The following is a 24,351-nucleotide window of genomic DNA, read 5'->3' as shown; positions in this document are numbered from 1 at the left end:
AATAAAAGTTGAGAGATACTCGTATTATCACGAAATGGTCTGTATTTTTCCAGCTATAGATTGGGATTTTGTATACATTAAAATCTTTAAAAATAGTTTGAAGAAAGTAGAAGTCTTCCATTTTCAACGTTGAGATCACTTTTACTGTTTATTTTTGCCAATTTCAATGTGTTTACAATATTTAAAAAGTCTAATCCATCATTGGAAAAACAATACTATACTTGGTTTATTGAGAAAAATTTACCCTAAGTAAGACAAAATTGTTTTCTTTTGAAGTCTGAAGTGCACTGTGAAATATTAAGCTGCATATTAAAAATATATATCTTATTTGTTTGTGGAGAAAGTAGCAAGAACCCCACAAAAAACAATTTATTGCAATATTAAAAATAATTCTGAAATATACATTTTAGTTTACTAAATTTTTTCCTGAAAAAAAAAACTTCCTAATCAAAGGATTTTTCATTCTCACTAAAGTTTGTATAATACACTTATTTTGTTATATTGATTTCTTATTTTATAAAAATGAATTGTTGGGATCTTGCTTTACTTACAAAGCAAATTTTTTTCTTTAAATCTGTTGCGTAGATCAAATTTCATTTGCTATTTTTGCATCATTTTTCATGCTATTGTCACATTTTACTTTATTAAGAGGAATTATATGTATGTATGCAATATTGCAGTAACAAAAAATTATGCATGAAAAAATCTGATTTGTTAGCATAGCATTTAACTTTGTCGGCCAAACCAGTTACATACATACATATCGAAAACCAACAATGTTGTTGATATAATTTTATAATTAAATATCCAGTTCGTTTACTTCAATGCAGTGCTTTTTGTTTACAAGTTAATTCGTTTTGCAAAACAACCTTTAGCTCTTAATGTTTCAGCATTATAAATTTTTTTACTTATTGATTTTCCATATCTCCTATATAATTATTCCATTTTTTTTCTCCGAAAACAAAAGCCGACGTCTTGCCTGCAGGGTTGTGTTCAAAATTTAATAGGTCGTAAAGAACAGGCCAATTATTTCACTGATTGTTGTTTTGCCTCCGGCTTGCAGGAATGTACTTAGGATTCGCAAATTAGATGCATCTTTTTTGAATTTCGTAAACGTAGTAGTTCGACATTTTTATTAATTCGGTTTTCAATTAAAATGTCTAGGTGGCGAGAGATTTTTCCGATTTGGCGAACCCTTTTTGGGGATTAGTTTTCTGAAAAAGTTATCGAAGGTATCTAATCACAGTTGAAAGTTGCAAGTTCGCAGGAGTTGAAACTTGGTAATATTTCAAAAGTTGAATTAGCTCTTGACCATTGCTGAACCCATCAATCAAACAAAATAAAGAAACTTTGATTTATAAGAGCATGTTTCCGGGAAATTGACAATTTTTCTCAAGTCTAAACAACACGGCGACAAATGATTTCGTGCAACCTTTTATCTAGAAATTAAATTGATATTTGCCGTTCGTGCTACAATGGTAGTCAAGTTTATGAAATCTGAAGCCGAGGTATCAGCCACTACCTCTGAAATGAAGATTTCAACAAAGTTGACAAATAAAAGGTGCAATTCCAACCTCCACTTCAAATGAAAAATGTCATTCCATCGCTGCTGCCATAATTAAAAATTTATTACAGTTTCGTTTTGGAAAACTAATAACAGACTTTTAAAATATCTTGATGACAATTCACGAACGAGACATCAATGAAATTAGTTTTAGTTTTTCCGAATTGCTCGACTCGGTCTCGTCTCGCTTTAATTCGATCTTCTTTTGTGGCTAAACCACTCCACGATTGAAGGTCTTCAAGGCTCAACTAATTTATCGCAAGAAGCCAATGCGACGTCAAAGACAAATAGCAATAAGACGTCAAGGTAGGTCGTGAGAAAATCAGAAGCGTGAAAGTGGACAGCCGTCTAGATTTATCTTGTCCCTAAGGATTTAAACCGCTCATCCAGAAGGCCACTGCAAACACATCCGATATCACTCACCATCGTCAATACCCGCAAAGGATAATAAAACTCAAAGGTAATTATTTTACCTGAAATTAGAGAGATATATGAACCCGTTTGCCAGTGGTCATTTTCAAGGATTCACAATTTCCTCATAAATTATTACAATAAACATAAAAGGATTATTATTAGTATTAGACCGTATGGCATAGTAGGACACCAAGATAAAGTCTGATGAATGGTAGGTGGACATGTTTGAATTACAGTAAAACTTGTTACAGTGACTAAACTCAAAGTGTTGAGAGTATTAAGAATTTGACTTTTTTATATGAAAACTAACTTTATCTTTCTGTTCGAGGCGACTGAAAGCATCTAGAAGGATCATTTAAGTTGCGTATCAAAACGTTGAAAAAATAGTGGTCTAAAATTTATTTTATTATCTACCTAGAAATAAAATAGTACATTTTCGTTAATTTTGCTACAGTTATGATCACAATTTTACTAGATTTCATCGATTTTTAAAAAATAGTTTCAAAATCATTTAGCGAATTGAAAATTAAAATGGACGCTTTTTTGTCTCACTTTCAAAAAAGCTAATTTAGTTTTATAGAAAAACTACTCGAATCTTTTTCTATTATCGCAAATAATCAAAAGTTAAGGTACCTACAGTTTATTTTTTTTGGAATTGCTGGTGGGGGTAGTGTGAATCAAGATCACGTCATGGCCTCCGTCTGTTTTGACATTTGACAACTTCTGAAATTTTGGTACTAAAGTCAAAAATTAAGTTTTCTCCTGGCATTAGGATTTTTATAGAGCTTGAATTACGATTGTTATGATGATACGATAAATATTAGCCTCAAAAACACTTTTCCTCATTAAAAATGAAATTACAAATGACCTACGTGACGGTAAGACACACTTTTGACGTACGTTATTAGCTCTGTGTTACTTTAATCGCATTTGTTAAAGTGAGATAAATAGCCTGACTGACCTTACACAAATACGTAGCGAGAGAGTAACAAGGCTGTTTACAAATGTTAAAAAGAGATAGCGATTTGGTACGTCTTTCGAATTATTAATTGATCCACACGCATAAATAAAAAAACGGACTTTACATGTTATTTTTCTGTAGTTAGCAAACAAAGTTTTAGACTTCTTAAACATATACCTTTGTGTTTAAATTTGTTATTTGATTATTCAGAAGTTGGGAACAAAAGCCATTCAGCTGTGTTATAAAATTATATGTTTCAACTGAAAAACCATTTCTGCGGGTTTAATTTGTTTCAATATACCTAACATTGTTGAGTTTGTTTTCTTTTTATACATATTATAGTAATCAGCAATTAGTAATACATTAGTAAACACAATTTACATTTTTTACTATTTTCAAAAGTACTCACCAATTTGTAATAAAAGGATTCTTTTTCATTCCAGTTAAAGTTAATTGGTCGACGCTTGATATTTCAATAATTATTCTATTATCTTTAGGATAATGTTAATACTTGAGTAGGTCGTATGTAAAAAAAGCAATTTTGAGTCTTGGTGCCGTAAAAGTTCGTATGCGATGGATCTATTAGAAAGCAGATATTTCTTAATTGAAATTGGACCAATATTGCCAACGCCACCAAATTAGATACTGCAATCAGTTGTAGGTCATATATTTGACATACGACCTATTGCAGTATCAATGACGACAAAAGTTTTATACTTTGTTAATTTTAAATCTGACTCAGTGTTGTTTCAATAAAAACAGAGAGATTTTTTTTTAATTTTTATGATACTATTAAAAAATATCTGGTATTAGTAGCGTAAACGCCTTAAATGGTGTTTAATAAAATGATTTGGGTTATGAAAGAAAAGGTTTTTTGCAAGTTTGGTGCGAGAAACTTAAAAATTTATAGTTAATTTAAATTAATGATTCATTAAACTTGGTAGACTTTGAGTTGGAGGCAAATGGGAGTTGGCCACACTATAGGAGGGAGCATGCGATTCGACTTTAGTGTTCTCCCTTCACTGATATTCTCCTTTAGTGATGCGCCGTTTTCCGAGTCGAGCAGACGACGACGCTTGCTAATCTCAACGGCGTCGCGACGCAAGTCCACGTGTTCTAACATTTGGATTATTGAAAAACTCTAATTAGAGCGAGTAATAAGATGTGTGGTTGATGACACCTTCCAATTACAATGTTGTTGTTTTGTAGGACAGTCCTGGATTAATTTAAAGTTTCTATGGTGGCGTCCTCTTGTTGTAAAGGAAAATAAATAAAAACGGACAGACTGGCTATAAAGCAAATCTAAAAGCTCTGCAAATTGCTTGGCAATAAGAAATAAAAGTTTATTAAGCCATTTAGGCATCGTTAAAAGTGTTTACAATTCAACTAATGCCATATTAAGTGCTACAGCACATTTAACGTACGAAACTTAAAACTTTGCTGTGTGTATTTATTGTGTAGCACGATGTTTTGGCTGCGATTGATTTGTCCAGTCTTGTTCTTCTTAGCTGAAGGTAAGTGAAGCGTTTGGAAGATAAATTCGTGTCGTTTTGCCGCTGTAACCGACTCATTTCCCGATGGACGCCTTTAGATTTTTATTTTTGTTTCGTGTTCTAGGCGTATAGAGAGATTGGATCATACAACTGAACATAAATAAATTACTTGCGATAAATATTTGACACCCGAATTTACCGATAATCGTCTGCGGGCGAAAATCTCCCAGCTTTTGGTATTTGATTAAAAACACCACTTCAACAAATGAAAACTCTTTACTTTTTTATTATCATTAATAGGAGGTCATCAACATTACGATATATGAAATTTAAATAAGCCAAATCAACTTCAAAACACAGAGGATTTGATTGCTTATTTAAATCCCACAGGTTATCAAAGTCTGTAGGTCTGGGAATACAAGTTGTTTGTTTAGTTGAGTTTTAACCGGGATTTATTACTGTGGAAACTATTGCTCATTCATTGGTGGAATTATTTTATAACACGCAAAAAGTAAATTCAAGAGCAAACAAAAACATGAGTGAATGAATTGTATATTTTTAACGAATGAAATTGTTTTTTTTTTAATTTTGTTTTTTTTCAACATATCTTACAAATAAATCTAAGTTAAAGTAACATCTTCGTTTTTTTATTTTTCACTTGTTTTTCTTGTAATGACGGATTATTTCCAATTTTCACAAATTACACATTTTTAAAACCAGCACCGAATAAATGAATTAGTTTTCTTTTAATAACAAACATCATAATTACGAGTAGCATCTTCATAATGATTATTTTTTTAATTTGGATTTAAATTGGATTTAAAAATGTATGTACATCTCTTGAGAATATAACATTAGAACATTTTATTGTTTGCTATTTTTTGAGATATTTTATGTGATTTCTTGATTAGGTAGTATACAAGGTGTCAACTCGCGCCCCAGAGAAAAATTTCAAGTAAGACAAGATACAGGAACATAGAAAAAATGTTTAAAAAATTTTCTGTCAAAAAATTTTGACATTTATTTTTTGACATTTGACATTTTTTATGTCTATTTAATGATACTGACGATCTTGTATAAATATTTTTTGTAATTTGTAATTTATTTAGTGAGGGTACAAAAATTTTGCCAATAAAAGCCACAAATAACATTAAACAGAGTTACAATTTAGGATAAAGCTTCCTTGTTTCCTCTTCTAGTAGCCTGTAGCAAAAAAACTTGAAAAAATATTTTTTCAACCGAAATAAATAAAGTCAAGGTTCAAAATTTAAACTGTCATAACTTGGAAACTTTTATAGATAGAATATTTTTAACGTTTCCTGGTATGTAACCTTACATGTCATTTTTTTCCGAGGCGTGAGTTCTGGCGCAGCCCTATATAAATCAACAAATAAATCATTTTTCTAATTTATTTAAAATTATGGTTTACGTAGTGATTATACGTGGAAATATAGTGAGTTTTTTTAATATTCAATACATTCAAATTTCTACTCTTGGAATAATGTTTAAAATATGCACATAAAATATGAAAAATGTGCATGTAATTACACTATACTACGATTTTTAAATCATTTAGCTACAGTAATGCTTTGTCTGAAATTGTCTTTAAAATATGACAAATAGTAGTAGCAACCTGCTCTACATTTACAACATAAAAGGTCAAGTAGTTTTTTTATTTAAATTATTAAGTAAGCTAAATAAATTAATTTGTTCTGTTTTATTTGAACAAATTTCTATAATGATGCTAAAGTAATAATAGAAGTATTTATATTTATTATTTTTGATGTTCAAATACAGAGAAAAATCCCAAATAATATTAAGATACCAGGAACATGGATAATGTTTAAAATTATCTGTAAATTTTTTTTATTGACATTTGACCTTTTTTATATTTTTTTAATGTTGTTACCAATGATTTTGTATATATTTTTTTCATAATTATTCAGTAAAGGTACAAAAACTTGCCAATAAATAATGTTAAATATACATAGTTACAATTCAGGATACAGCTTCTTTGTTTCCTCTTCTAATAGATGGCAACAAAAAACATGTAAAATTATTTTTCCAACAGAAATAAATAGAGTTAAAGTGGAAAATTGAAACCCCCATAATTTTTATAGATAGAATAATGTATTTTAATTGGTATACAGTATTGGAAAATGCAAAGTTGATAAATATGTATTTTTACTTTGAAAGCTGCGTCAATAAAATTAAGGAAAAAAGCAATTCTCTTGGTGCTTGAAGAAATTTCCACGTTGAAGTTAATTTTCCTCGTCGTTGTAGCGTACTAAAACCATTAGGTCAGCAATTGCCGTGTAATTCAATAAATATTGTGTGGCATTTAGTCCGGCAAGTATATGTAATTATTTCTGTTTGTGTTAGTTTGCTAAAGAGCTTACACAGTTTCTGAATACTCTTAAAATGGTTTCTAACAACTCGTTACCAAATTTGATTTTCGGATAATAAACACACGAGATTGCTCAGTACGTGCAACTTTGAGCTTTCATTAACTTTTCTTATTATAAGACTAGTGCTAATTAAAAAGTGCTTTTTAATTTAATGTAAATTTATTTAATTTTGCACTTAATCCAATCGTAAATAACTGAGACTAATATTTTAGAGCAAGAGTGGTCTTTTATTTCGAAATTTAAATGAAGATTTGTTTTTAAGTGGAGTATAAATTGGAACGCGACCCAACTAATTATAAAGTATGGTTGTATATTTAATTTTGTACGATGCATCCAATTAAAACGTAATCTTGCTTGGTGTGAGCTTGGAGAATGTAAGACTCAGTCTTGACGTTACACATACCTAATCCTTTAACCATTTTCGAGGACAAAATTAATTTTTAATCAAATTATATGTTTTTTACGTTGTATATTTTAATTAAAAAATAATACTTTGCGAAACGCCCGCCGGTATACCAATTTAATTACACTCCAAAGATAATGAAAGAATCAAGAAAATGATTGTTTTTGTAATGAGCCTTTTTGGGGAATTCATAAATTTATTTTGCAAAAACTGTGATGTAGGCTTTCACGCTTGTTGTCCTTCGAAGTGGTTCTTCCGGCAATAAAATAGATTTGTTGAAGTTGCTTCAACGTCAGTTTGTGAAGATTTAACTCGTTGCAGTAAGACCTTAATAGATTCGACTCCTGTGAGTCTGTCTGATTTTTATTTCTCATAAAAATCCTGAATGAAAATTTAGCCGTGTTCATGTAGCGTGTGGGCAAATTGCAAATAAAAGGAAGCAATTTGAGAACTTAATTGCTCCACTATTGCTATTTATTGGTGTTGTTCCATTCTTTGATCGTATCTAATCTTGTGAGACAATTAAGAAGATAATTTACAAGAACCGGAAACAAAAGTGAGGATTTTCCCCTCGACAATAACTCGTTTATACTTCTCCGATCGTTTTTCCAAAGCAAACTTTTAAATTTCCTCTGTAAATTAACTTTTAATCAACTTATAAGAGTTTAATAGTGTCAACTTTTGCGATAATGCTTTCTCACTTAATTAATTGGTTAATTAATTAAATTCGGGACAAATTCGCTCGAAAGTTTTAATCGTATCATTTTTAAAGTTTCGCATTTATGTAAATGGGGCTTAATATTGATTTGTCAAGCGAGACCTCTGACTGCTCAGAATCACATCATCTAAGTATTATTATGGTAATTTCGAATAAGCAATCGCAGCTCTCCACCAAAGAAGTATAATTGTGTAATAATACTAAAATGTCAGAAGCACTAAACATGTAAATCACACTATGTAAATCTGGGTCTTTATAGCCCGGGGCTCCCCTGAAATATCCAGCCTTTCCACACCCCCAACTATCAATACAGACTGGAACATTTACATTCCAAATGATGTGCATTACTAAATCCTTGTCTCTAACTTATAATACAACGGGATTTTCCCGATGGACACCTACAATGTGCCCCAAACTCTTTAAAAGTTACATTTTCACGCAATATTTTCGACTAAACTTTCGACGAGCTTTTTTAATGTAAAAATGCGGAACTTTTTGTGTACCACCCTAAATGAGTTTATCGCAGGGATCAGACAGGCCCGCACTGACATGACTTGTCCCCTTCTTAAGACTAATATACAAGATACAATTACTTACCCAAAAAGTTAAATTAAAATCAAAATTTTTTCAATACTTTTGACTGAAAGGCCATAATTACAAAAACGAAATTTTACTTTAATAAATGCAAAATTGAACCCAGAATAAATTCTAGATACCTTTTTTGAAAAATGTTGGATAATCACGCTTCAACGGGAACTCTTCTATCTGATATAATTTTAATGCTATTCTGTTAATTGAGGTTGTGAAACAATATAAATGAATTTATTATTGTTTCTTAAATTTTTAATTGGAGCTTTTCGAAATGATTATAAAAAAAATATTAAGACGAAACATCAGTTTGATATTTATTAGGGAATTGGGAGATATTTTTTAAGAATATATTGTCTTCTGATTACCAACCATGTTTTTAAAATTTATTTTTACTTGAAAATGATCGTACACAGTAATAACTGGTTTACTGTGGTAACTAAAATTTTCTGCGGTGACTTGACCTCCAAGTGGATTTGGCCCCGGGGAAATGTCAGTCCGGTCCTGGCTTGAACTTTTGGGGAAATACTCTCAAGTGTGTTAAGATCGAGGGACGAAATCTGCAAAAGAGTGTCAATATTCGACACGCTTTGAATAATGAAAAAGCGAGACAAAGCTCCGACGCTGAGCTTTCTCAGAAAGTTTACGATTTATTAAAATATTATTCCGATATTAGCGGATCGATTCCCGAGGGATAAATCATTTAATTTTGCTTGTTTAAATAAAATGCGTCTGTTTTTATGGATTTGAGGAAGTCTGACCTCTCAAGGGCACAGTTACATAAACTCGTTTATTAAGAGGAAAAGATTGAAATAAATGTAGCAGAATTTTTAAGCGGCGCATTTTAAAAAATACCGACGTTCTGAATTACTTAATTATAATGAATTATAGCCTCTTAATTTTTTAGGCTGTAACCATCTAACTTTGACACGTAGGAAAAATCGTACACCTGCCCACATTTTTTACCAAGATGGGTTTTCATTTCTATTTGCATAATTCTTCCAAATGCTGCGAAATTAATTAAATTTGAAATTTTAAGCTCTGGTTGTTGTCTGTCTTTTAGAAAGTAAATTAAAATTAATGTTTGAGTTTTCAGAGTTCATTAAAACGATAAATACTTTTTTAAATTTCACAACATCAACGTTTTTGCATATTTCATTATTTTGTGTTATTTACATTTTATTTTCAGATAAATGACTGAGGGCTGCTATAATTATCGGTTAGTAGAATACTTCGTATAAACTAGAATTATAAATATGCATGGCGTGTAATGCAGGTAACTCTTCTTTCTGAACTGAGAAATTCACTTTAGTTTTGAAACGAGAAGACGGTCAATTACACTTGCAAACACGATCTTAATATTTTATGTTAAAACAAATTTTAGAAGCAACTTGTGCACTTATGCTTTTACTATTTTCGAATGTATAATCTTCAACTTCTTGGAGTTATTTCAGTGATAATCTTGTGAATTTGAATAAACTTGAATTGGAATGTTGAAATTATCAAATTCAGAAATGTTTGACTTGGTACAAAAGCTATTCTTCTCTAGTGTGAAAATATTATAGCTATCAACTCGCAATTCTTCTATTGTGTATTTAGCTGAATAAAAATTGGTGTTTCAAGTAAATTTGGCATCTGCTACTCTCTGCATTGCTGTGCAACGACTTTTTCGCATCTAACTCTTGATTTTTTGTACAAAAAATAGAAACATTTCGTGACAATAATTATTAAAGTAACTTTAGTTGCCACTAATAATGGACAATTCCACAGCTAATAGAATTTCAAGTAGCCTAAAATAATACAATTAGAGTGTTTGTTGATAATATCGATTACTTTATTGCTAGTACTTACCAAAAATCAATGAGAATGCAGTATACTACAAATTCCTAGTAATAAAAATTGTAACTAAATGTGAAGCTAACTACTTTTATTATCAGTAAACACGCCAAACGTATACACAAATGACTATTTTTACATCTTGAATCTTATAAAATGCAACATGTAATAAACAATTATTGTTTATTGGATGAGAATTTGAGTTGTATACTATGTATTTAATAATGACTAACAAAAAAGCTTTTGTAAAGAGGTTTTATTAAGATGTTGGTTGTTGAATTTGAGAAATATTTTACACTTTTCTGCATTTGAATTTTACGCTAAAAATTACAATGGTGCAAAATTGCCCAAAAATTACGTTTTAACACCTCGACAGTGGTTTTAAATTATGCATTACAAAAGGTTGCGTTGTTACCAATTGAAATTTAAAACTTGGGACTACTTGAGTTGAGAGTGCAGTCGTGACTTGAAATTTTACGTTTTTTGCACTTTACTTCTACAAGTTTAACTAAAATCAATAAGCGACAACAGCAAAATAGAAATTTTGAAAAAATCAACCGCTGTTATTGCGGTGAATATCCTGCTTTTATCACATGAAAAATTCTCATAAAATGTGCGATATTATATCAGTGGAAATAATGCAGCACTTTGATTCTTCACGAGCATAGAGCTCAACTAAGCGGATATTTCTGCAAACAGGAGTTTTCAGATTTCCAATCGATAATAAACATTTTAAATATGCGAAAAGTAGTAGAAGAAAGTGGGACTTTTTACTGGTTTCATTTTAAAATGTGATTTTATGAGACACTATTTTATAAGTGATTGTCTATCTATATTTTGAAAAGAATTTTAATACATCATGGACTCGCTGAAAACCACAAGCGAACGCTAAATTTATATTCCCACAAGTTATTTTTATCAATAGAATAATTTTAAATTGATAAATGTTCTTTGTGTCTTTGAAGCTCAAATCTTTGTAGTGCGTCAAATAGAAGAATTTTTTCATGGCTTTGGACAAAAAAACTCAACTCGATAATCACAATGAAAATGTGAACAATTTTAAACAATATTGAAAAATTAATTGTCTTGTTTGAATAAGCATCAAAATTTGGAAATTTATTTGCTTCCAATTAAAACTTTTCATGATATTGCTTTTCAAACAGTTCATCCATTAAAAAAGAACAAAAACCCACAACATGAGTGTGTTCTCCGTATTAATAAACCGTAAAAAATCGTTTCAAATTTTTATTGATTGTGCTTTTGCTCAAATGGGTAAGAAAATAGATCTTTGTGAAATTCTTTAGATTTTTTCGCTGATAAATTGTCATGGTTCATTCTTTTCAAAAGAACTTTCAATTAACCAATCCAGTTTAATGAATGGCCGTGGTGGCAAAGCCTAAAAAGTACGTAATTACCGCCGAGTTAAATTTACCAAGAGGAATTAACATCCATTTACTTTTTTCTCTCAGTTTTTTCCTCTCCCAATCTCATCTGCAGTGTAAATATTTTTTTTAATAAATTATTTTGGATCATGATTTAATTAATCCAGAGTAATTTGCGTGTTGGTTAACATATTCTAGTTTCGTTGAAACAAACTAGTTTATTGTTAGTGATCTTTGGGTTTAAAACCAGTTTTGCAAATCTTCTGCCACAAAGTATACTAAAACGGCACTATGATCCTCATATTGGTTGTCTGCATAAAGTCTGGAGTCTGCCACAGAGGTATATTACAGTAGTGTCGCATCGCACCACGAAGAAATTAGTTGCTGAAAACTATGTAGTAGTGATCGAGTAGAATTTAATTAGTTCGTTGAATGAGATTTGATTAAAAAGGGAGTCAACGCAACGGTAGTGTGTTTATGAAAGTCGATATTATCAATAAGTCGCTAATGGTATAAAATTTATCATTCCCAATACGGTCTTCATCTTGAATAAGCCTCTGGAAATGACATGCAATTAATTCTGATACACAATTTATCATATTTACCTGTTTCTAGCAGCAAATCATCTGTGAAAACCCATAAACAAAAGCTAGAATCGGTTGGAGTAAGATGAGTGGTCATCTTTGTCAAAGTTTTCAGCTTGTCATTGGCGAATTAATTAATTACCCAAGGGATTAATGAAGAGCGGCATTATTTATGAGGATAAGTGTGGTAAAAAGCTGATTCCACCTGACGTACGTGCTGTAAATCATAAATATGTATTCAGACGAACAAAACAAAGCCACAATCTGAAAAGGACGTGAGCTATCGACGCCGACTTCATAAAATATACGCAGTGAAGTTGGCAAATGAATTATGGGTGAGAGCAAAGTAGTGGAGAGAAGGAACGCGCCGACTACTCCGTTCTTATGTATAACTTCAGAATGCACAAAAACTAATCATGTAATATGAGCGGCAGCCTCTTGAATAAAAGATATTTTATAGTCTCCGACAAAACTGCTATATTGAAGTCCGACTCTAATAAGTCTGCTGTATGTGTTATGCGCTTAGAAATGGCTTACTTACTTCGGCCTCTTCAGAGATATATTGCAAAATATTGCACTTTTATGGGACCCTTTCGCCTCTTCTGCCTCACCAAATAATACATTATTAATTTTGAGGCCGCTTTGTTTTCGCCACCTGATTCCAACGCGAGGCACACACTCAATTAAATATAAAAACGCCACCGTCAGGGAACATTTTTCCGAGGAAATGCCGAATTTTCCGAACCACATTCTGCGGTTAATGATTATGTTTATGCTTCTCGGGCGGTCATTTACTCTCGTTAAGGACGTAGCAGCTATATAACTCTTGATAGCAATCCAATCAAACTGATCTGTTTATATGTGTCTAGAGTCCGGCACCGAAATAAAAGACCTTGACGACATGCACTTCACCATCTGGCATTGATCTCTGTTCTTAAACTTTTTTTTATAAATTTTATAAAAATTAACTCACAAAACAAGTTTTATGTGAGAAAAACACTGTGTATCTGCAACAATGTTGCAAAAGAACCATTTGCAGTTAGTAAAATCAGATAGTTCTACTCGACACAAACAAAACTTCCAGTTTGCTGAATAATTCAGAAAGAACAACTGAAATTTGTAAAATTTACGAACATTCTTAGGTAGTTTAAAAATGATAACTTTGTTATGGCGAAGTAAAAACAATGGTTCCGCATTTTGTCAATATCAATTATTATCTGTGACAGAGATGTTAAAAAACATTTTGTTCGTAATGGATTTAGTAGAAGAATTCAAACACAATGAGTGTTAGACGCGTGACATGAGAAAAATGAAAAAGTGCCTATTCAGTGCCACTTAAAGTTAGTGGAAAAAAGTTCTTTTGAGGATTATTTTTTCTTGGATATCGATTGTCGGTAAATTTTAATCTCACTAAAAATACTAGCAATAAATAAAAGTTTGTGGGAGGAGAAAACTTGAGATGATAGAATATGGCCCGGCGCCTCCACCAAAAGTAAACTCAACAATTCCTGTTTTTTTTGCTCGAAACATTAACTTTTAACTCAAAAAAACCGGACATCTGTAGCATGTCATAAACTGCCGGCCTGCAGTCGAATTAATGGATTAAAAAGGCTTAGAGGAACTTTGGTTGTCGAAACCTTTTAAATTTTGGAGAAAACAATTTAAAAAATTAGCATAATTTGACAACCAAAGTTCCTCTAAGCCTTTTTAACCCACTTATTTATAATTATTAGTCCGAATTACTGTTTTATTGACTTGAACAACTATAACATTTTATAATTATAAATATATACAGGTGGGTAAATTTACCCACCTGTACTAGTGAAAGAAGTACAACTACCAATTCCTGTCAGTCCAATCGAAACCTATTTACAATTTTTAAAGCACACCAATCTATCATTCAATTTCTCATAATTTATTTCCAAACTATCGAAAATCCAGAACTTAGGAAATTTTAGATAATTTACTTGATTCATTTTCTTTTGAGTTTATTTAGTTTGAGGATGTAAATTGACCAACAATCAGAATCAAGTTCTATAGACTTTTCTTTTCTAATTATTTTCCTTTTGTTACTTCGAGAGACAACAAACACAACTTAGGGCAAAAAGGGGAAAATTTTGGCGTCCACGATTTCGGGGGGCCAACCATTTGGAAAATTCGTACCAGGCCCCCTTTTCACAAAATATTACAATACCTTATTATTTAATCTAAATGTGATTGTGAATAACATAGAATACAAATCTCGCGCTCTCTCTATATTTTTCCACTGGGTTGTGTTATACTATTGAATACTAAATTGTTGAATTTGAAATTTAGAGATTTTTTTTCTTATTTCGTTGATGTTTCCAGCATCATCAATATCTTCTGTAGAAAAATAGAAAAGTTAAAACAGATTTCTATAGAACCCAACTAAGGAATGTTTTCCTTTTTATTGACAAATTGTTATTTTTTTTGGCTTTTGTTTTATACAGGGTTATGATAAAATAAAGCATAAAAGGCCTACAGTCTTCATTTTTGAAACAAGTGTAATCATATGTCAAAATGTTATTGCAAATTGTAAGCTATGATTTTGCTATTTTGGTAAACACTTTTTTTCTACGCTATAAAAATATAGTTAATATAGAGGTTACATTACAAAAAAGTGTTAATAATAACTATTAAATAAACTAAACAATACATTAAAGGAAGAATTTATTCTAAATTATTCTTGCATTTTTTTTAAAAATAAACACTAGAACATATGATTTCGTGCTTTATTTTATGATATAACTATTACTTACTAGTAACTAACAGATAAAATAACACTCCATTTCTGTGTTTAATTTAAAAATTAATATTAAAATGTGATTCTTACGAGTAAGGTGATTTTAAAAAGTGGATCAGATATAATAATTAGTTATTTATTAAACAAGACGATAAAGAAATTTATCGACGAGTGAAAAGGTTAAGTTTACGAGTGACGCAGTCACGAGTGGGCTTTTTTTCACGAGTAGATAAACAATCTTTATCGTTGTGTATAATATTTCGTTTTATTTTGTACTCATCTACCAGAATTTCTTCGAATATAAACAGTAGATAAAAATTACTTTATTTCACTAGACGATAAAAGACTACTATATCTACTGAAATTAGTTGATAAAAACACTCTTTAACATTGAGTACAAAATAATAGTTATTTATTTATTTATTTTATACTAGACGATAAAATTGTATTTTTTTTTTGAGAGCGGTTTTTACATTTGAGAAGATAATTAAATTTATTTTGTGCACTCAATGTTCAAGATTGCTTTTATCAACTAATTTCAGTAGATAAAGTAGTCTTTTATTGTGTAGTGAAATAATAATTATTTATTATACAAGACGATAAAGAAATTGATTTTCTACGAGTAAAAAGGTTAAGTTTACTAGTGACGAAGTAACGAGTGGACTTTTTTCACGAGTAGATAAACAGGCTTTATCGTCGTGTATAATATTTCGTTTTATTTTGTACTCACCTACGAGAGTTTCATGAATATAAACAGTAGATAAAAATTACTTTATTGCACTAGACGATAAAAGACTATTTTATCTACTGAAATTAGTTGATAAAAGCACTCTTTAACATTGAGTACAAAATAAAGTAATTTTTATCTACTCCACTTTGAGCAGTGTATTCAACAGCCAAACAAAAGAAATTCTGGTAGGTGAGTACAAAATAAAACGAAATATTATACACGACGATAAATATTGTTTATCTACTCGTGAAAAAAGTCTACTCGTGACTTCGTCATTCTTAAACTTAACCTTTTCACCCATAGATAAACAATTTCTTTATCGTCTTATAAAATAAATAACTATTTATCGTCGTGTATAATCTTTGTTTTTCTATAGTGTTTGTGTATTTTATTACATATTAAAAAAATTGTAAAATTTGTAAAAAAGTAATCGTATCAGAGGTTTAAAAATCTCGATAGTATGAGTGTTGTTGGGTTTTTTTCGTTTATTTATTTTGTTTTATTTATTTTGTTATAATAGTGTAACAAAAAATGAATTGCTTTATCTTTCCCTTTCTGTACTTACATTTGCGGTTAAAATGTTACTTGATCTTTTGATTTAAATAGATTAAAGCACACTTTAACATCTGCTACATAACATATAATTTTTGTCGTTGTTTTTTTTTTGTTCAGAATTTTGGTATTTAGCAATTGGCAGCAACGAAAAAGTTCCCTGGATAGTAATCAGCTTGTGACAACTCAGTCCGTGATTATTCCTTTCGGTCCCTTTGTTGAAAAATTTCATCAGAAACTTTTTTCATTAAATCGCCCGAAAAAATCAACACTATATTGCCGCAATTAAGTGTCATATTGTGTTCTTTTAAGTGGAAGTTTCTTTTGTTTCAGAATCATCGTCGTTGAAATCGGTGAGGATCCGAGTGCCGGAAGTAGTCAAATCTGGTGAAACGGTGACGTTATCGTGCGAATACGATCTCGAAGAGGTAGCTCTGTACACAATCAAATGGTATTGGAAAGATGTCGAGTTCTACCGTTTCGTCCCTAAAGAGTCTCCACCGTTTCGGGCGTTCACAATGAAATACATTAACGTCGATGTGAGTCGAATTTATTAATTATCTCAAATTATCGAAACAAAAACGCTCGATGTGGACGCTTTATGTTTGTTTTGTTTGGCTTGAGTATTTCGGGGGAAATGTTGAAATTGGAATTGCCATAGTTACAGTATGGCGGAATCAGCTCGAAGATGAGCTTGCCGGCAATAAAAGTTAAGTAGCGTAGATTTAGGGATTGTAATAAGTGCTTCTGTACACACACGAGCTTGCGACAGGTAATATTCTTGCAACCAATTTTAGACCCCACAATAACAAAGATCGCAATATGGAGGAAACCGATTCCAACTTTCACCATTTCAACATTTAAAAAACATATCGCTAATATTTTACGCAACATAACAAACCAGTTTCCTTTAGTGTTTTCCTCAAAATACTGAATACCCCACCTGTCTTTTTTGGTCAATAATACATATACGAGCTGATTCACGTGAGTTGACGAGATTAATTCTACAAATGTGTATCTTTTATTGCATTTTTGTAAGGCTTGTCGTTTTATTTGAATTATTCTGTTAAAAAATAATAAAAATATTTTACATTTAAAAATCTTTGCAATTATATTTTTTTATTTCGGTGTTAGAATAAGTCTATTCCAGCACCCAAATGACGTCATTTGCGAATAAGTCGTTCGCCGTAATTTAATTTTAGTGACGGACTTTCTTCACAATTCATTTTCAAATGTGAAAATAAGAATAATTTTTATTTTTTACAGCCGCCTAAAATTATTCCACACATAAATGTCGCCAACCGTCGCAAAATTCTCTAGAAAAAAAATTTAATTCTCGTTTTTTAATTTATAAAATGATATAAAGCAGCGAAATAGAAAAAATAGTATAAAGCACTTGTTGCAGAAGGTTCTTCAAGCACTCATTTGTTTCAAATTTGTGCTTGAATAGATACCTTCTGCAACTTGTACTTTAATATACTATTCTGATCAAAGTTTCATGTGATTCTAAACACTGAATAAAATAAAAATATGAAATTAGACAAGTTCACACTTCATTTTGATCGCAAGTTTTAGGTGGGAGAGCCTGTAGTCGAGTTCATTTTGTGCTTCGATTTTTTATTTAGAGTGTGTTGAAAGGCCCCGCAATTATATTAGAGAATTTACGCCCCGCATAAATAAGTGTGTGGTGAAATTTATAAAGTCATAAATATACAGAAGGCCTTTTGTGTGCGTCCCGCCGCGCCGCTGCCGTGTGTGCTGGAAATCCCTAAGAGAGGCACAATTGTGCCAAATGAGAAACAATGATAAAAAGAAATACTGTTTTAGGCCACGTCCGGAAATTCAGCTCATTTTCCCTTACGAGATGCTTTTCGAAATAAAAGTCAAATTAGAGAACGGTACCGAATTTTGACTACCTTCGTTAAATAAAGCTTTGAGTATTACACAACAGCGTCTGTTTTAAATGTGATTATTGTTGGTTTAGAGGAAATCTAGCGCTAGTTTCTTGAGATGTAGTTCACTAATATGATAGTAATACGACAGCTGACACACTTGCTGCACCCATCAGGACGAAACACGTACTTAAACGTGACTTGAACCAAAAGAAGTTTTGTTTTATTTGTATTAGTCGAGGCGAAATGATGCCACGTGTCTGAAAATTAAGACAATGACATTTTATCTAATATATATTTGTGCTTTTAACCTCAACAAAGCAGGGACGCCATTTGTTTTGAGAAAAATATACAACTTTTGTTACGACCAGAACGAAATTTTCAACTAATACAGCCGGATGAAATTATTGTAATTTGACAGTTTATACGAAATAAATTTGGAACTTTGTACATACCAGATATTAGATTTATGAATTGTTACCGGCATTTACAAATTTGCGTTGTGATTTTATGCTAATTATTTTCCTTAAATCTAAATAATTTAGAAAAAATTTTAAGTGATTCTTTAGACTCGATATTTTTTGTGTTGCGGATTTACCATACAGCATTCTTGAATAAATCTATTTTGACTTCATCCAATATTTTTTGCGAGATAATTTTTAAATTAAATAAATCAGTGTATCTACCAAGTCATGAAAACAAAAGATAACCTTTCTTTTAGAAAGCAAAGTCAACAAAGAATTATATTAAATTACAGTCTCTTTACACTCCATTTAAACTTCTTCGTGAACGACATATATGTAAGACATTCTGTAAGATCCTTATTATAATGACGCCCTGTATTTAATGAAGTGTAAACTGAACCGCTGAAAGTTAACAATTTATTTTTTATAGATAGATTTAATACATTTTAGTTTAGACAAGGCGTTTTTCGAGAATATAAGCTTCCAAAGAACAAGCATTTTTTTTTTAATAACTGCAGAGTTATATGGGAAATTATGTACGGAGATTTTTCTCAATATAAATGTAAAACGTGTATAGCAGTAAATACTTACAAAACATTTTAGAAAAGCTTTAGTTTCATTATCAGGTTACCAACCAAAATAAGCTTTTCCAGCTGAACGCTGAAGTAGCTTGCCTCAATAATTGCTTTAATGTTCAACAAAAAAACATACACGTAAAGTCTGTTTTTTTTAATGGAAATGCCAAACAGTCTTAACGTTGGCATCACTAGTAAATTCATTCATGATAATTTTAATAAAGGAAGTTGGCAGTTCCGGTTTTTTGAATTAATTTGAAAACAATGTCATTAAACGTCAACACAAAAAATCGTCTAATTTAGAGACGAAACACCAAAAAACAAACAAATTCGGTACACTAACAGTTTTTCGAAATTTGGAAACGAATAGTTCGCAAGCAGGAAGTTAGAAAAAGGGCCTGTTAAAATGTAGACGCAATTTGTAATGCAGGTTTGCTAAATATTCTTAATCTTTAGCAAGAAATCGACAAGAATACAAAATAAACATGAATGAGAAAAAACCTCGGAAAGAACGCAATTAAATTAGTGTCTTGTGCATCGTTTTTTGAGGAACGAGTTGAAAAAGTAACAATTTTGAAACTAAAGCTGAAGAAGAATTTATAAAATGCATCAACTCATTTCAATCAATTACACAAAATTTATTGCCTATCATCATAATACCTACTTGTATCTTTTGCTAAATAACTTTTTTCTGTATATACATCCTTTTTCTTCAAAGTTTTTGTAGCAAGAATCTCATTTTTGTCCACAACATTGTACTTACTTGCGGTGTGTTTCTGTCAAAACTATTAGCACTGAATTCTGTCTTTAGACCTTAGGTAATGATGTCTGTCCTCAGGTATTCAATTATAGCACTTTCAAAGAGCAAACAGGCACACAAGATTCATAAATGTCAAAATTTTAACAACATCTCAATTAGAACACAACCATAATTTTTTAACAAATTTCTAGGGACAAAAACAAGGAGCAAACAAAATGTGTGGCTTTGGAGACAAGCTGCTACCAATTTTTTCACCAAAATTTTGACTTGGTAATTTCCATTAAAAAAAAACAGACTTTACACAATCAGTCTTTCTTTAAATCAATATTTTCGTAGAAGTATTTAAATAATTTGCTCGTCGTTTGTGGAATATATCTGTTGGCGTATTGGCAAACTTTATCGACGTTTGCATACATCCATTCAGTGATGGCTAAACTTGTATTATCCCAAAGATATTGCTCTTCGTATTTTGACAGACAAGCCGCACAAATCACTAAAATTCCACAATAAATCGGTTCCCTCCGATCTCATAAATAAGGGCCTATCTTGTTCTTCTTTTCCAGATATCCCGTTCCGGCCCGACACAGGTAACCCTCCGTGGGGTGCGTCGTGAGCTAACCGGCGACTACAAGTGCGAAGTCTCCGCCGACGGCCCTCTATTTCACACCGATATCAAAGTGGCACACATGATAGTCGCAGGTCAGATGTTTTATTTCCAGGCTATGCGAGATCATTCTAATAAACGAGTCATCTTCCAGAGCTGCCCAACGGTAATCCCATGATGAATATCGAACAGACCAAGGTGGAGATTGGGAAGAAGATAAAAGCAGATTGCTACTCGCCGGGGTCCGATCCCCCCGCCAATCTTACCTGGTTTATCAACGACGAACAGGTATAAAAACTTACTATCAAGAAATAAATCCAGGGAAAATGCGTTCAGCTGGTTTAAACAGCGATTTATCAAGATTTCAAGAGATGCTTGATGAACTTTGTATTTATTCAAGCGAGGGGAGTTACAAGTGTTTTATTCATTAACGGTTCTTTGATTAAATCGCGTCGATTTGGTTGTATTGTGATGGAAGTCTTAGTTCGCGAATCTGCAGATGATCTGAGATGTTTATCCTCGTAGGATTAGTTATTACTCTCTCGGACAGTGGTGTACCTATCAATATTTACAAATACAATCAAAAGGTTTTATTACAAATTTAGAAACTTTAAAAAATTAATATTCCAGTTTCGTTAAATTAAAGAGTTTTGATCTTTTTATTGCTATTGAGATTTTTTAATCATTTAAATACCACCATTTTAAATAAAAAACTTGATTGGAAAAGATATTTATAAATATAAATAGCTTGACTGTTGTTGAAAAATGTGTTTAGATTTTGTGATAAATATAGATGTTTTTAGTGAACTTTTATGTGACATAAAACTTATTAACAAGGAAAAGTTGTTAAAAAAAATAACCAAATAGTGAACGATTTTATTTTATTGTGTCAAAAAAGGTGGATGCGTCGGGATAGTGTTTCTCCGTCGTCGCCACTGTTTCGTTCTGAGCTTGACACTTTTCGTAATTTGTGAGTTGTAGGGTAGTAAATCATCAATGTTGCACTATCACAATAATCCTTGCACCAACGCTATGTTTTTCTCTGACATTTACAATTGCTCAGTCATGTAACAATAATCGATTTACGACGCTTACCGACATGTCCAATTTATATATGAGACGTTTGAGAGCGTCTCAAGCATCGCAATACAAGACGTTCCAATATTTTAATATCTCGACTTTGTAAATTTTCTCTTTTGAAATTAATTTCAGGTTGTTGAAGAGACCGACAGTGTGAAACTCTTCCCCCTCGAAATTGAAACTGATGAAGCTTTGGGATTACATTCTGCCAAATCACGAATAGAGATAACGACAAACAGGGCACATTTCATTTTGGGGTTTATGGTAGTAAAATGTGACGCGAAAATTTATTCACTCTGGCATAGGGTTGTTGAAGATCATGTCAGAGACGATACGCCCCAATTAGCACCGGTTTTGGGATCGACGTCGTCGCAGAGTCAAGTTGACGAGATAATAGGTAATTCTTGAATTGTAATGCGTTTAGGGAGTATTTCAGATTTAAATCGCTTTCATTGGGGGAAATACAAAGTGTCTATTTATGGCTGAGGGCATTTTAATATTCAAAGGCTTACATAATGCAAGACTTGCGATATTGTGACTAATGCGATGTTTCACAAGGTTCATTATTTATCACTAAATAGTAAAATGATCTCCATTCAGTTTAGATAAAATTAAAAATTTCTCGTATTCTGAGCCTTTCATTAAAAAGCGCGCAAATTTTAACGGTGGTCTTTACGACTTCTGCTTTCACATTTTTTTTATCAAAAACTGGAACTGATAACTCCTTATATTCAAATATAAAATTATTAAGAATTAATTTAGTGGTACCAAAATTAAGTATGTTTGACATTTTCCTTGTTAAAAAAACAGACTTCACCAATTTTTTTTGAAATCCCAGTCGGAGTTTTGAAATAAGTAATAGAGGTTTACAGGGTAATAGACCACGCACACATGGACATAAAAATAATGCTTAGTGAAAAGATTTTTTTTTATTACAAATGTGATTTTTTTTTCCAGATGGGAATGGAAGTGGGCATCCCGGTCCCGATGTGCTGTGTGTGGTAAACCTTCTTTTATTCCTTGTAGTGTCACTGTTAAGATAATGAAATCGTGATTGGTAGAAAGTGAAGCGTGCCTAAATTTTGTTTTGATATATTTTTTATATGTTATCCTAAAGTAACTTTAGTCGCATCGAGTGTCAAATTTCTAACCTGAACTTAGATTAGATTAGAAATTTGTGACGTGTTGATTGTTAAAATACTTTGAGACGTTGTGGTTCCTTTTATGATTGTTGTTTTATACCATTAATGGCAATAAAATGACGAAGAGATTATATTACTTTAAGAAACGAATAGAACTGTAATATATTCTGTATACATAAAATATAATTCTAGTATGTACAAAATGTGATACTATTTAGAAAATAAGGTACCATGTTATTGTTATAGTGGTAGAGTTTTTTAATTTGTGGATGAAAGACTAACCGAAAGCAACTTTCGAGAAACTTTTATAGCAATTTTCCGATGGTCGTGCAAAATAGGGGCATGATTAAGTGTTTACATGAAGCGCTTTCAAAGTAATAATTTCATTTGTGTAATAACTGGTAAGGCAATTTCTGTAAATGTTGAGTTTGCTCTAGGTAATAAAGTTTTGAACCCTAACAAGCTTGCATTGTGTTCTTCTACCTTGCGTCAAGAAACACTTTAAAAAACACTCAGCGTTGACGTCGAAGGAATCGGCCTTTTATTAGCAATAAAACAAATACAGCGGAAATACTTAAATATCGCGAGGGTGTGTATTTGTGATAAACCCGCTTTTTATTTGCGGAAAGCGTGTAAAGAATCAGAAGTTACGGCGTCGAGTGGCTGAAATAAATCTAAATTACTGCAAGTTTGGCCGCTTCTGTGCCGGCGCGACTTCATTATAACAATGTCGAGATAAAAATTTATTTAAATGTTGAGTGGTGGGAAAGGTTTTTTAATTCGCTAGGTGTTTGTTGTAAAAATGTTTGCGATTTTGGAAATTTATTATTCGGCTTGGCGAGATTAGGAGCTGAAACTTTCGTTTCAAACGAAATTATATCACAAGTTATCAAAGTGAATTATCAAAATTATCGTCATCTTTAAGTTTGCAAGAGTTGATGCACATCTTTCCTTAACTTAAATTAGTTTTGCACCCGGAGTAAAGACGGTGCCGGCGCAGATAAAGAATCATTAGTGCAAATAAAGAAAAGTCAAAATTGAAGTCTTGTTTTCCGACTGGTAGTTTTTACAGTTTTTATTTAAGATAACTTTAAGTAAATCATGACCATATGATATGCAACAACTCAATATTATAGGTGGGTCCAGATAATAACTTCAAGTGCGATACGGTTAGAGGCAACTAATTTCAATATTATCAGTAGAGTCCAGACTTTGGGATATCACGTGTGGCCTCAACTTATACATAATAACTAAAACTAAGTCTTGGCTAGCCCGGAGTGAGTCATAAATCACGCCTCCATTTTAGGTGGACCATTCCAGCCAATATTTGATTATTAAAACAACCAACTTTAAAACAATTTCGAGTGTCAACTTGCCAATTACTCTCGGAAATTGAGGCGAAATATTAATTATGAAGCCGTTGAATATTCAATTCAA

At 31.6% G+C, this 24,351-nt stretch overlaps 1 protein-coding gene across 1 annotated transcript; it reads left to right on the top strand.

Annotated features, from left to right (window-relative positions):
- Positions 1–3,942: 3,942 nt before the first annotated feature.
- On the top strand, positions 3,943–23,371 carry LOC123012615. The gene is made up of 7 exons (XM_044410654.1): positions 3,943–4,093; positions 4,149–4,453; positions 16,731–16,936; positions 20,652–20,787; positions 20,847–20,980; positions 21,905–22,169; positions 22,730–23,371. Exons 2-7 carry the CDS (start codon positions 4,405–4,407, stop codon positions 22,813–22,815), a joined length of 876 nt encoding a protein of 291 aa, XP_044266589.1. The 5' UTR covers positions 3,943–4,093; positions 4,149–4,404; the 3' UTR covers positions 22,816–23,371.
- Positions 23,372–24,351: the final 980 nt, after the last annotated feature.

The sequence above is a fragment of the Tribolium madens genome, unplaced genomic scaffold (assembly GCF_015345945.1).
Source record: "Tribolium madens isolate multiple individuals breed KSU strain unplaced genomic scaffold, Tmad_KSU_1.1 Scaffold_96;HRSCAF=242;Tcas5.2_LG5, whole genome shotgun sequence".
NCBI classification, from domain to species: Eukaryota; Metazoa; Arthropoda; class Insecta; order Coleoptera; family Tenebrionidae; genus Tribolium; species Tribolium madens.
The sequence above is the reverse complement of the archived record's forward strand: the minus strand, read 5'-3'. Positions and strand labels throughout refer to the sequence as shown.

Bases quoted from the DNA above. Each gene is read 5' to 3' on its own strand.
- LOC123012615 (XM_044410654.1), top strand. From the start codon at position 4,405: ATGTTTTGGCTGCGATTGATTTGTCCAGTCTTGTTCTTCTTAGCTGAA. The intron at 16,937-20,651 runs GTGAGTCGAATT...CTTCTTTTCCAG, and splicing joins TGAAATACATTAACGTCGAT to ATATCCCGTTCCGGCCCGAC. The intron at 20,981-21,904 runs GTATAAAAACTT...AATTAATTTCAG, and splicing joins GGTTTATCAACGACGAACAG to GTTGTTGAAGAGACCGACAG.